This window comes from Tympanuchus pallidicinctus, unplaced genomic scaffold (genome assembly GCF_026119805.1).
Source record: "Tympanuchus pallidicinctus isolate F22 unplaced genomic scaffold, pur_lepc_1.0 scaffold8, whole genome shotgun sequence".
NCBI lineage: Eukaryota > Metazoa > Chordata > Aves > Galliformes > Phasianidae > Tympanuchus > Tympanuchus pallidicinctus.
Genome location: NW_026294802.1, coordinates 10,657,466 through 10,671,080, shown reverse-complemented (window position 1 = coordinate 10,671,080; position 13,615 = coordinate 10,657,466). Strand labels below are relative to the sequence as shown.

The 13,615-nt window shown below is 45.6% G+C and overlaps 1 protein-coding gene across 1 annotated transcript; it reads left to right on the top strand.

Annotated features, from left to right (window-relative positions):
* Positions 1-4,410: 4,410 nt before the first annotated feature.
* Positions 4,411-11,178, top strand: CKAP4 (cytoskeleton associated protein 4). The gene is made up of 2 exons (XM_052668600.1): positions 4,411-4,904; positions 8,169-11,178. Exons 1-2 carry the CDS (start codon positions 4,545-4,547, stop codon positions 9,498-9,500), a joined length of 1,692 nt encoding a protein of 563 aa, XP_052524560.1. The 5' UTR covers positions 4,411-4,544; the 3' UTR covers positions 9,501-11,178.
* Positions 11,179-13,615: the final 2,437 nt, after the last annotated feature.

The window sequence follows — 13,615 nt, the reverse complement described above, 5'->3', positions numbered from 1 at the left end:
AATAACTATGTTTGTACTACTTTGTCCTAGTTTTTGCATGACGCATGGCGGCGATCATCTCAGAGAAGCTTGTAAGAGCTTTGGAGAAGACTGACAGGCTACAGGTGGACTGCCATGTACAGGACTGTTTTTACTTACAAATACATTATTTACTATATATTTCATACATTTTGGATGGGAGTGAAGAAAACACAAACTCTGATCTTTGCTGTGATGGCTGCTGTTGTCCTTTGTTAATTAAACAGCTGTATCATATAAACTTGCACAAAGAGTGCTTGGAACAAGCACCAGGGGCAGTGGCTCAGGGACCATTTGGTGTGCTTTCTGCACAGGCCAGCAACTGCCGAAGCCTCTGGTGCTCAGGACTAGCTTAGACAGGGGAAAGGGATGCCCCACCAAGTAAACTAGCTTATAAAAGTACTCCTGAAAAGAATGGCTTTAAAACAGTATTTTCTTTTTATTTACAGCACTGCCGTTCCACATAGCACACTGGCTGATTGAAAGCCATCTATAGTACCCAGCTTTCTTTATTGCTCTAGAGAGAGACCAAGGCAATGAGGCACCAAATTCTTGCTTGAAGATTCCAGTGTACAGGCCTACACACTGTAGTACTTAGCACTTAACCACCTTTTTAGTTTCAGTTCCTCATTGTCCAGAGAATATGAAGCTATAGTCCACTCTGCAAATCTTGAGGAAAATTATTTACTGTAGAGATTTTCACCATGAAGAAATGTCATTCATTTCTCATCACCTGTGTCTTCTGCAATGTTAGCCAGGAAAATAATTGTACAGCCTTTACATTTGTTCTAGTCAATCAAGAAGATCAATGTCCATGTCTAATAAGGACATACAGGCACAATTTAAGTTTAACTGGTGTCTCAGGTTGGCCTTCATTATTGGCCTTTCTTTAGAGAACCACTGTTAACTGAAATGAAATAATAATTTGTGCTCAGCCTTTGCAGCAAGCTAGCTCATAACTTTTCCTTATCAGTAAAACTGGCAGAGACAATAAAGCTTACATTTAACGCACTGTTTTATCCTCCCCAAGGCAACGTGGCTACTGAATGATAAGTGCAGCTGCATCTGGCCCTGCAGGTCAGAAATGTCCCAGTGTGTGACTGACTGATGGCTACAGTGGGAGGAGAGGGAAAGGGCAAGGCATGTTGTTGTTTACACCAGGGCTCATGACAACAAAGTTGAGAGCATATCTTGAAGTCACAAGATATTTCGCCCTAATCCTAATAACTGAGCCAGGCAGACTGGCTTTACCACTAACAGATGGATGTTAAGACTTTGAGTTGCCTGACACCATCAGGCCCAGATTTCATAATAGGCTCAAGGGCAAGACAAAAAGTCTGCAAAACAGGTGTAAAAATGCTATATCCACCTGCGCTTCAATCAGGTATTGCAGGGAGAAGTCAGTCCTGTGAGAAGGAAACAAGACTGCTGCTTTTTCCCACTGACTATTCAAATTTAATACAGGCAAAACTGACCCTATGTGAGTGCTGAGTTCCTCACCAGGGTCAGGGCGGTCAGCTAACCAAGTTCTGCTGTGGCATCTGTAACCCGGAGTCACTCCAGCATCCTTTCCAGTGAGAGGCTTTTGACCTCATATCTGTGTGTGTGACAGAATTATGGTGATACATGCCCAAGACATTTAACTGCTATGTTTTCCTTTCATGACCCATGCCAGTAGTTACTAAGTGGAATATCATGTATAGGCTGAATACTTTGGTTCATAGAAATCCTTGGCATAAAGATCAGATGGCTGAAATATGAGGCTGTGTGATCCTGCCTAGGTTTAGGACTCACTGTCTCTGAGGAATACTCAATCCAAACTTTATTTAAAAAAAAGAGAAGAATGTTCTGGAAATCAAAGTGAAAACAGACAAGAAAATGTCTTCCAAAACAAGACTTGGTCGAATTTCTTGCTGTAATCAAATAGTGGAATAGATACATTAGCACCCCAAGCTTTTCTCTTGTAAGGAGTTGCGGCTTGCATGTATGCGTAAAGAACTTCCACTCATGGAATGATTCCCGGCAAACAAATGCATTTCAGCATAATACAAAAGCACATGAAGGAAATAAATCAAATTTGCACTAGTAGTTCAGCAGCCTGGGTACAGAACTGGAAAGAGCTTCTTGCTTGTAACATTTTGTTATGTCTTCAAGACCCAAAACTATGTATGAAAGATCTCTGCCCAGAAGTCTGAGTAGGGCTTTGAAGGATTATTTTCATTGATTGTATGTCTTGCACAGAATTGCTCTTCACTTTCATCCCACGCATTTCTTTAATACAGGCAAATAACAGATACAAACATGAACACAGACTTTTTCAAAGTCAGCATTACATAGAAAGATACATACTAAAATGCAGGGAAAAAAAGCAAGGTCTGAGGGAGTAACCAACTGCCAAGAGCTTTTTGTTGCATTGTTCCTTAAAAACAAACCAGCAAATCATTTTGAAATCAACACCAGTACTATTTATTGTTTGATAGTTGTTTGCTCTTAGCCCAGGTCTAACTCCGTGATTGCTTTGCATGTTACTCCTTATGAACCTCCTGAGAAAACTCAAGGCAAAAGCATTGATACAAGTCTACCAGGTAAGCCTCTTCCCTAATAGCTGTGAAAGAAAGGGGCAATAAAGAATCAGCTTACATTGTTCACCATCTGGTGATTAAACGATAAAATAAAAAAGAATCCTTGATAGTCCATCCTGGTGACCTAGTTGCTCAGCATGTCTATCAGGAAAAAAGGAGGCAGCATTAAAAACCGAGTGGCCTCATTTCTGTCTGAAGTAAAGGTAAGCACTGGGACAAAGCAGCAGAGAAGACATTTTTGCATGTTTTGCTATTTAGGATTCTCCAGTTACAAACTCTGTCATATTGGATGCTTTATCACAACACTGTTCCAAGTCGAGAATGCTGGCTCCAAGGATTGGAAGCTGCCAGCTTTATGCAGACACCACCTGACTGCAAACTGTCCCTAACCAGCTTTGGAATATCATCTCCAATATGCATTTTGCTCTGAATCTTCAGGCACCTCACTAAACAGAAAAAAAGTTTTTTTGGTAGGAGTGGTGAGACACTGGCAGAGAGTTGTCCAGAGAGTTGGTGGACCCCTATCCCGGGAAACATCTAAGGTCAGAGTGGAGGGGCTCTGAGCACCCTGGTCTAGCTGTGGGTGTCCTGGTTCATTGCAGGGGAGTTGGATTAGATGGCCTTTGGGGGTCCCTTCCAACTCAGATGATTCTGTGATTCTGTGGACAGAACAAATTTTGCTTCCACTTTCAAAGTGAACAGTGAAGTACTGTTCAGCTCAGGGGGTTCAAGAACTGAGGAAAGGCAAGCAAACTGCAAGTGCAATGTATTCCATCAGCATATATGAAGAAGTCTGCATTGCTGCTGCCTGGATGTTGAGGTTAAAAGAAAGCATCCCTTAGTTGCTTTTTGTCAGTTAGGACTCACTTCCAGAACTATAACCCACAGTTAAAAAAGTCAGATGCTGTGACCACCTTTGCCTTGCCCCTGTGCGTGATGATAGAATCATTAAGATTGGAAAGACCAATACGCTCGTCTAGTCCAACCATCAGCCCATGTCTGTGACTGCTTTAGCCCATGTCACTGATGGAATCATAGAATGGCCTGGGCTGAAAAGGACCACAATGATCATCTAGTTTCAACTCCACTGCTCTGTGCAGGGTCACCAACGATCAGACCAGGCTGCCCAGAGCCACATCCAGAATGGGTTTGAATGCCTCCAGGGATGGGGCATCCACCACCTCCTTGGGCAACCCAGCATGACAGCTTCTCTTTTCTGGAACACTTCCAGGGACAGTGACTCCACCACCTCCCTGGGCAGACTGTGCCAATGCAGCGCCACTCTTACCGAGAATTTTTTCCTAATATCCAACCTGATGTGTGGACACTTTTATGTTAAGGGGCATTGTTACCTGAAAGGTCACCAATCCCCCATCCCTTAATCCATCACTGACTAAGGGGGTACGCTGAAAGGTCTATGCCCAGAACATCCTTACATCTTTCAGTGAGCTCGCAGAGAAGTTGGGTGCCTATCAGCCAACAGTCACTATGCTAACTGCTGCCACCAGCGCAAAAGAAATTAAAAAGAGGTACGATGCTGATGAGTTGAAGGCGTGTTTTTGACACGCCTAAATTTTCCAGCAGCACGGTCTGTCCTATAGCCCGCACAGGGCTTCGGTGCCGCGCACTGCAGCGCCGCGTTCCCTTTAGCGCTGGGGACGGCCTCGCTGCCCGCCCGCACAGACACGGCTCTGTCCCCGTCTGCGTGGCGGCGGGCTGCCCCGCGGGGGCCCAGGCCCGGCCCCGCGTGCGTGGCGGTTTCGCGGAGCGGGGCGGGGCGGGGAGCGGGCGCTGCCCGGGCCGGCGCCCCCGCCCCATCGCACGGCGGCGGCGGCTTCCCTCCTTCCTTTCCTCCCTCCCTCCTTTCCTCTCGCCTTCGCTCCCCTCCTGCCTCCTTCACTCCCGCCGCTCCCGCTCGGCGCACGGGGTCGGCCCCGTCCCGCCATGTCGGCCGCCAAGCACCGGGGCCCCAAGGGGGGCAGCCCGCCAGCCGCCTCCAACGAGCGGGGCGCGCAGCCGGGCGGTTCCGAGGAGGCGGCGGCCAAGAAGCCGGCGGCGGCGGCAGCGTCTCACGGCCGGGGCGGCCGGTCCGGGGCGGGGGGCGGAGGGGGCCGTTCCGGAGCCGGCCCGCGGCGCGGCTGGGCGCTGCTGCTCGGCGCCGCCGTGGTGCTGGGTGCCGCGCTGCCCGCCGGCTGGTACGTGCGGCAGCTGCGGGAGGAGGTCGGGCGGAGCGCCCGCGAGAGGGAGGCCTCGGGGCGGCAGCGGCAAGAGCTGGCCGCCACGCTGGACGCCGTGGTGCAGAAGGTAGCGGGGGCGGCGGTCGGGGGGAGAGCGCCCCGAGGCGGACGTCGGGCGTGGGGGGAAGGGGTGCGCCGCTGGGCCGCGTCAGTGAGGATGCTGTCGTGGACCGCGGGGCCTCCTGAGGAGTCCGCCCAGCTGGGCTCGCTCGGTGCGAAGCCATTTTATGTAAAGCGGTCGGCACGCTGACGTGGTGGTGGGAGAGCAGACCGTGCCGCCGGGATTTCCACCATCGCGAAGTTAAAAGGGAGCCTTCTGGACACGTCCGATGTGCGCCGAGGCCGGAGGTGTCAGTAGTACGGCTGAGCGTGGATGTGGACGTGGCAGGAGCTGCTGTGATGCTGCGCACAGACCCTCGGTCGACAGTGGAGCTGCAGAGCCGTGCCACGAGCAGTGCTCCAGCTACAGCCTGCCCGGCTCCTGCCATCTGTAGCACGGAGTGCGGGGCCAGGATGGCCAGCATCGCAGCAGAGATGTGGAGTGGTTGACAAAGGGTGTGGCTCGAGGGACGCAGAGGAAACACTCCTGAGTTTTTTCACTTGAGCATTACTAGCCCTCGAGCCAGAGCTTCACAAATGCACTGCCCATCTGGATATGGCCCTGGGTGCTTAAAACCTTAATAACACGGTGAATGTGAAAGCATATAATCAAAATATATATCAGTCTTCCATCTGGGGTGTAGTGCAGTGGGCTTGCAGGCAGTGTTTGAAGTTAGGGCCAAGATCAAGGCGGGGGAAATTCCTGTCTCAGCTTAACTGCTGGGAGCTGCCTCCTGCGGGTGCCCGGCTCCCGGTGGGCCAAGAGCTTGTAGGATGAGCCTCGGCCATAGCTCTGTCACAGGAAGGGAACAGAAGATTCCCGTGAGAGGGGAACGGGATGTAAGAATGCAGGGCCTTAGCAGTGTTTCGGAAGCAGACTGTAAGTAAGCCCGTCAAATTGACAAAAGGGTGCTGTTTGCTGCCTCTGCATTGTTGCAGATAACCTCAGATATCTTTTGCATATTCTGTGAGATAGGTATGTAGAGTTAGTTTATAAATAGTTGCTTTGAAAGAGAACCAAAACTTCGCTTGCCTGTTCCTAACAGATGGCTGAGGTGAGACACTCTAATACAAGAGTAAGAGGTGGGAAATGAAGGTAACACAGAGTTTCGGTGTAACCCTTGAAAGCTCTGTGGCTTTATACTGCACTTACTGAAGAGTGTACTTGGAGGAGCCCAGACTTTTATTTTGCCATTGCACATACGTGTGGGGTCCCGCACTGTACTTAGAGGGTGCTGGGTGGAGCTATCTCCTCTTCAGTCTTCTACTGCAGAAGGCTTTTGTCAGGAGTGTTATATAAACTCATCTGCTTTACAAATCAGCAGGAGGAGGAAAAAGGAAATGATGTGGAAGTCTGGACTAATATAGCACAGTTTTCAGAGAGACGTCCCCTGTCTTTTTCTGATGGCTTTTCTCAGGCTGATGTGTGAAGATGGTTAATTAAAAATATGAGTTTGGCAAATTCCCTCATAAGATGGGAAGGAGAACTTTGGTATACTCTCCTCCCAGATTTCTGAATTTCTGAATATAGTGATATGGAAAACACTCTCTGTGTGGAAAAAAGAATGAATGACAGTCAAGACATAATGAAAGTGAGGTTGGTGATTCAGAGGAATGGCTCTTGCCTAGCTGCAATAAGTGTGGCAGTATCATCTGCATTTTTCCCCCTCTTTCATTCATTTCTTGTTTCATGTATGAGCATGAGACAGTACAAGTGTGAGGAATGTCAAGTTGTTGCAAATGTTTTTACAGAGGAGAGGATAAAGGAAGTAATCTTTATGGGTGTTCTTAAAACTTCAGGGATCCTTTGGAGCAAGGCCAGGTTATATGGCTGAAGCCTACAGTCCTTTCTTTGTGCAGACTTCCCTTAAAATCTTGGCAAGGGGTTTAGTTTTGCAAAAATACAAATGAATAACTTATTTTCTTGTTAGTAAGTCTATTAAGTGTTTTGAGATGAATTTCTAGGCTCAGAGGCTGACAAGGAACTGCTAGAGCCATTCTCAGTTGAAAAGAAAATTTTCTTTCTAATATATGTATTTCTTTCTAATACATAAAATAAAACCACCTTTCCAGCTGTGTATCTAATCAGTAAACATGGCAGCACATGTGGCATGACTGATTAATATACCCTTCAGCAATAGGCATGAAGCAAGGCTGCACACATTACTCAGCACTTGCCATCCTGCCAAAGCCTTGAGGTATTTTGTTTATGATGAATTCCTGTTGCAGCCAGTGGGAGTGCTTACTCTACTTTACAAACTAAAAAAGTACAACCCACACATGCACAAAAAGAAAACCCAAAAACTTCTCAGCAATCTTGAGACCAGTATTCTACATGGTCCCAAAATTAAGTAACACATTCTTTCCTGTTGGTGTGCCTGGGCAAATATGAGAGCAGATGAGCCCGATGGCCACTCACCCCTTGCCCTTTTCCCTGTTGCTGCCATTAGAACCAGAATAAAGACAGTTTTTGTAGTTGAGAAGCTTAATAGCACGCCTGAGCTGTGGTAATAACCTTCTGTGTTAACTTGAGACAGAAGTCAGTCAGTCCCTTTGACTGCTGCTACAGCTTTGTTCTCAGCCCGTGTGCATGCATGCACCCCTGCTCACTAACAGTGTGTTTGTATATGCGTAATCAGGTACTGCTAATTTAGAACAATGAAGCCTTTCTCTGTTTTTATGTTAAAAACTAGTTAACAAGAAAAACTGGTCTTCAGGAACAGCAAAATGTCATGATTAATGCTTCCATTCCCCAGCCATTCCCAGCTCTCCTTTTCCCCTAGTTTTTCGCAGTTATACTTCATGTTCAGGTGCTGACCTCAGGTTTAATCTCCTGGTAGAGTATAATCTTAGCTGTTCTGTATTCAGAAGTGCATGCAGGATAGTGTTTGTTCTTTGTTTTGTTTTCTTCCTTAGTGAAGACTTGCAGCCCACAGGAATCATATAGAGTAGGAGTGGCTCAGAGTTACAGATGCAAACTCTGGAGGCTTGAGCTTGATTTTTCACTGCCATGGATTTCCTGGATAATCTAAGGCAGGTCAGTGAGGTCAAGGGTCCTCACTGGAGGGTATGTATATAGATCTGTAAGGCTTAAATGATGTATCTGTGTGCCATAGGGTGATTTCAGGTAGGGAGCATGAGGGGACTACATGAGGGAGCAAGGGCCATCAGGATCTTAGTAAGGATGCAGGTAAGGATAAAATTGTGTTAACCATCTGGATTTTTGTTTTAGGTGCGTTCCCTTCAAGCCACATTTGGAGATTTTGAATCCATGATGAAAATTGCTCAGCAGAAGCAGGAGGTTACTGAGAAGGCTGTTAAGCAAGGGGAGAATGAAATTAATCGGATCAGCGAAGTGCTTCAGAAGCTGCAAAATGAAATTTTGAAAGACTTGTCTGATGGCATCCACATGGTGAAGGATGCAAGGGAACGAGACTTTACATCACTGGAAAACACAGTGGAAGAGAGACTAACGGAGCTAACCAAGTCTATCAATGATAACATTGCTGTATTCACTGAAGTCCAGCAAAGGAGCCAAGATGAAATAAAAAGCATGAAAGCAAAAGTTGATTCACTAGAAAAAGCGGATGAGTATAAGCATGAAATAAAGGTGCTAAAGGATGCGTTTGGTGAGATGCAAGCATCCATGAAAACCAAAGAAAAAGACATAGAGACCTTGAAGAATACAATAAACTCCATGGAGTCTGATGTTTATACTGAAGTGAAAGAGTTAGTCAATCTCAAACAGGAGCATGAGAAATTCAAAGAGGCTGCAGACACTGAGCACCTCTCATTAAAAGCTTTACAAGATAAAGTTCTGAGAGCAGAGGAGTCTATTATGCAGCTCCCTGATGACGTTAAAAGACTTGATGAAGATTTACTGCGTATTAAAGCTGAGCTCAGCAAATGGGAAGAAAATGAACTCTTTAGAAAAGCATTAGAAACTTTTGAAAATAACAGCGAAGGACTAGAGTCTCGATTGAGGCACATAGAGGAGAGCTTGAAGTCTGTAAGCTCTGTTGCTTCTCAGCATGACGAAAAGTTACAATCTTTCCTTTCTAAGGAGGCAGAGTATGACAACAAGCTCAGTGCTCTAGAACAAAGCATGAGTGGTCTTCAGGGAATCACAGATATAGACTTAACTTCAGTCTCAGACGTTCTGAAAAATCTTGGTGAATCACAGACTTCACTGTACAATGATGTAGAGGACTTAAGAAGAAGTATCAGTGACTTGCCATCCTCGGGTGTCCTTCAGGATGTCCAGAAGCAAATTAGTATTTTGTTGGATCAAGGAAGTCTTCAGATGAGTCAAGCACATTCTCAAGGATATCTTGAAAAATTTAATTCTGTGGAAGGCTCTGTAGATGAACTGAGATCTTCTGTCAGCCAGGTTGATTCTGATTTGAAAATGATCAGAACTGCAGTGGATAGTTTAGTCTCCTACTCTGTGAAAATCGAGAATAATGAGAACAACTTGGAGTCTGTCAAGAGCTCCATAGAGGACCTGAGGAATGATCTGGAAAGATTGTTTGTGAAAGTTGAAAAAATACATGAAAAAGTTTAGGCAGCATTGCTCCCTGTGCATATATTGGATTAAAGAAAATAGCTTTTGTATGCCCAGTTTTTTACTCTTTTTAAAAGCAATTTGATACCTCCAAAGAGAATACTTTAATAATAGAGACAGTTCTGCTTATTTCCTTTATTCCTCTTTTTGTGTAGTTGGTTTTTTTTTTTTTTTTTTTTTTTTTTCTATTTTATTTTGAGAAAACATGAGTTTAATTATGGGTTGAGTTTCTCAGCGCTTCTGTTCTCTGTAAAGTTGTACCACTGCAACTGTAGTGGTGTAACTAAGGCACTACAGCCTCATCAGCGTGGGCACATATTTAACGGTATGAAGGTGTTTCACACTATGACATTAGAAATCCCACACCAAAGGACCACAGCTATTCTGGTATGAAAAGTGTACTGCCATATGCACTGAGGATTTTACTTGTGAGTGTGGTTTAAAAAGCAGATGAACAAACCTGTCACCCTGTCAAATGAAGAGACCTATCACCCTGATCAGCTTTGAAGCAAATCACCCATTTCTGCAGTTGTGGCTCAGCCATGGGGTCAGTTTACCAGCTACCAGCTGAGTTATAGCCCATTTCTTTGTGCCCTTAAACTGTACCGTGGAACTAATGGGAAAGCTGGACCTCCAGTAGGGAGAGGTTTGAAGTGGTATTGCTTGGGCATGAGACCTAAGAGAGGTGCTCCACCACATGGCTGGAGAGGTCAATTGCTTGTGGGTTTCTGTGCCGGCAACTTTAGCTGCTGGTGCAAAAGACTGGTGCTCAGAAGGAATGTCTGCAAAGTGGGTACAGTAATTCCTGTTGTATTTTTGGGCTGTTTACATGACAAGGCTGTTTCTTTTTCATAGAGACCTAAGACTCCATGATACAGAATTTTCTGTAAAAATGATCACAAATGGGAAAAGAGGACTAAAATTGCAGCAGTCATATTTCCTGTATAGCAGTCATGTTAATAATAATACACTTCACAACACAGAAGGGGGAAATCAGCATGAAATCAGCAGAATTGCTTCTAAGGTATATACATTTCCAACTTTTCACACAGCTGACAATGACCTGAACTTAGAGACAATTCCTTATGACTGGTTTCCCTTTGTATCTGCCTGGGGCACCACTAGTGAAGGATTCTTCCTGTGACTGGTTGAGAGAGAGGAAAATGCGTCACAGTGCTCCAGGTGTTTATGTTCATTTCAGAATCACTTTCATACTGAACTTTTTTGGTTTTCTGCCTGAAAGGATATCCCTCTTTTCAAGTTTACTTTTGAACTTTGAAGATTTGGTACAGGGTTCTGCACACAGACATCTTGACAATAGGGACCACCGCTGGCTTTTGTGCATTGTGCCCGCCTCAGCCTGCACTTTGGCTACATTAGGAAAATCATTCCTGGAAATAGCACTTGTCTAAAGTGGTGTGTTGGTAGGAACAGCACAGGTAAAAGGGAGTTCTCTTAGTTAAATAAGATAGCAAACTGTATCTTGTGTTGTTCACACTGTAAACAGGAAAGAACTGCTGGCAAAGAAAGGGACCCATGGCATTAAGATAACTGTTGTCACTGTTTGAACTGCACTGTTCTTCTCAAGTTCTTGAACAATGTTGTTTAGGTTACTGTGAAATGAACTGTATGGCTTGTTTGCAGTATTTTTAATGCATAATAAATGTTCGGAATATTCTTTGCACCTTTTTTTTTTTTGTTTGCTGTAGTGTTTGCCTCTACTTAATGTAGAGGTTCCCATTGGGTAGAGGAAAGGGCCTGAGGGAAGGACCAGAGCTTTATACTGAGGAGGTACACAGCCCTTGACTTTTCAGCTTTCACTGGAGGTAGTTTAGCTGCTGTGCTTACAGAGGAACTCTTGATGGATTTTGAGCCTCATCAGTGCTGCAGCGTTGTCTAGAATGCTCAGGAGCTTAGGATGATAGTTGCAAGGTGAGAAATATGTGTTGAATGCAGTGAATGCATGTGAGGCTAGATGCCACTAGCAATGCCATTGGTGAGACTTTCTCAATGCCCAAAGTATGTAGAACAGAAATAATGTACAGAAGGGACCTACCTAACCTTTGTGAAATGTCTGCACCTTGTGGGTAGCTTTGAACACTGGACTGCAAGGTCTGAAGTTGGCAACATCTCCATGAAGGGTGCCTGACTTGAAAAAGTTTAGGAAAGGTGGATATCATTTTGATTACCCTGAAGATGCATACAAGCCTGTTGCGTAAGTAGCTTTGGTATGGTAAGAGCCAGAGCTTATTTCTCCTGTTCTGCTTACAGTGTTGGCAAAGAATTTGGCCTATGATGCAGTGATAACTGCACCAGTGGACAAGGGAGGAGCCACTGATGTCATCTGTCTGGACTTCAGTAAGACATTTGATATAGTCTCACATAACGTTCTTCTCTCCATGGGTGAAAAGACATGGATTTGACAAGTGGACTGTTTGATGACAAGAATCTGGTTGCAAAATCGTACCTGGAAAGTAGTGGTGAATGGCTCAGTGTCCAGATGGAGACCAGTGACAGATAGTGTCCCTCAGGGGTCAGCACTGGGACCAGTGCTCTTTAGTATCTTCATCAATGACATCAGCAGTAGACAAGTTTGCAGATGACACCAAGCTGTATGCTATGATGGACATGCATGAGGCATGGAATGCCATTCAGAGAGACCTAGACAGTGAGCAGGGGAGAACCTCATGAGTTCAACAGATCCAAGCGCAAGATCTGCAGCTGGGTCACGGCAACCCCCGTTATCAGTACGAGCTGGGGGATGAAAGGTTTGATCGATCGCAGCCCAGCCAAAAAAGGCTTGTGGGCCCTGGTGGACAGCAAGCTGGACATGAGCCGGTAATGTGCCTTCAAAGCCCAGAAAGCCAACTGTATCCTTGGCGGCATTGAAGGAAAGAATGGCCAACAGAGTGAGGGAGGTGATCCTGCCCTCCAACTCTGTGCTGGTGAGACCTTGCCTGGAGTACTGAGTTCAGATGTGGAATCCTCAGTGCAGGAGAGCCATGGACCTGTTGGAGTCCATCCAGAGGGCCACAAAAATGATCCAAGGGATGGAACACCTCTCCTATGAGGATAGGCTATAGAGTTGGGGCTGTTCAGCCCAGAGAAGAGAAGGATCCGGGGAGACCTGAGAGTGGTCTGAGAGAGTATCTAAAAGGGGGCTGTAAGAAGGTGAGGGACAGACTGTTTAGCAAGGTCTGTTGTGAGAAGACAAGGGGAAATGGTTTCAAACTACAAGAGGGAAAATTTAGATTGGACATAAGGGAGATGATTTTTACAATCAAGTTGGTGAGGCACTGGCCCAGGTTGCTCAGTGAGGAGGTGGATCCCCTATCCATGGAGGCACCCAAGGTCAGGCTGGAGAGGCTCTGATCACCCTGATCTCCCTGTGGGAGTCAAAGCCGTTTGACTAGATGGCTTTTAATGGTCCTTTCCAAGTCAGATGATTCCACGATGATTCTATCAATGTGGGCATCATCATGTCCTGATAGTTCCAAGGCCCACTTCACAGAGATAGGTAATGCATGTTATTAGACTACATGTGTGTAGTCTAAACAGTGGAGCACCCAAACCCTTCCTGCTAAAGGAGAATCAGCACAGCCTGTTGACAGGAAGGCACTCAAGTCCATGTAATGGCTTTGAAGGGTAGTATCCTCATAACAAGGGAGCATAATCACACTTTAAAGCCAGCCACATGGCCAGGCCACATTGGACCTCAGAGGTTAAATGTAAAACAACTGGTTATATGTCTAGTAACTTCAATTCTGTGGCAAACTTTTGAAATTACTTCACTCAGAAAGAATAATTGTTCATAAATAATAATGTGGCTGGAGGCAGGCACAGCTGCAAAGATCCCTTTGTATACCTCAAGCCCAGCTTTTGTATTTGGCTTGCCAGCTTCACGCAGCACAAACGCTTCCTAATGTCCTAATAAATGCTCAGAGCACACTGTGTCTTAGCACTGCTTTACCATCATTTTTACACTTTCCAATGAAAGTGAAGAGACGGCCTCAAGCAGTTCCATAGTCAATCGCCAATGTTATTTTACATTAATAGCTGTTCATGAATAAACTGCTGTTTCAGTAACATATTTCAGCTGAAACTGTCCAGCTGAT

Coding starts and splice junctions, on each gene's coding strand:
- CKAP4 (XM_052668600.1), top strand. CDS start 4,545: ATGTCGGCCGCCAAGCACCGGGGCCCCAAGGGGGGCAGCCCGCCAGCC. Junction 4,905..8,168: donor TGGACGCCGTGGTGCAGAAG/GTAGCGGGGGCG, acceptor TTTTTGTTTTAG/GTGCGTTCCCTTCAAGCCAC.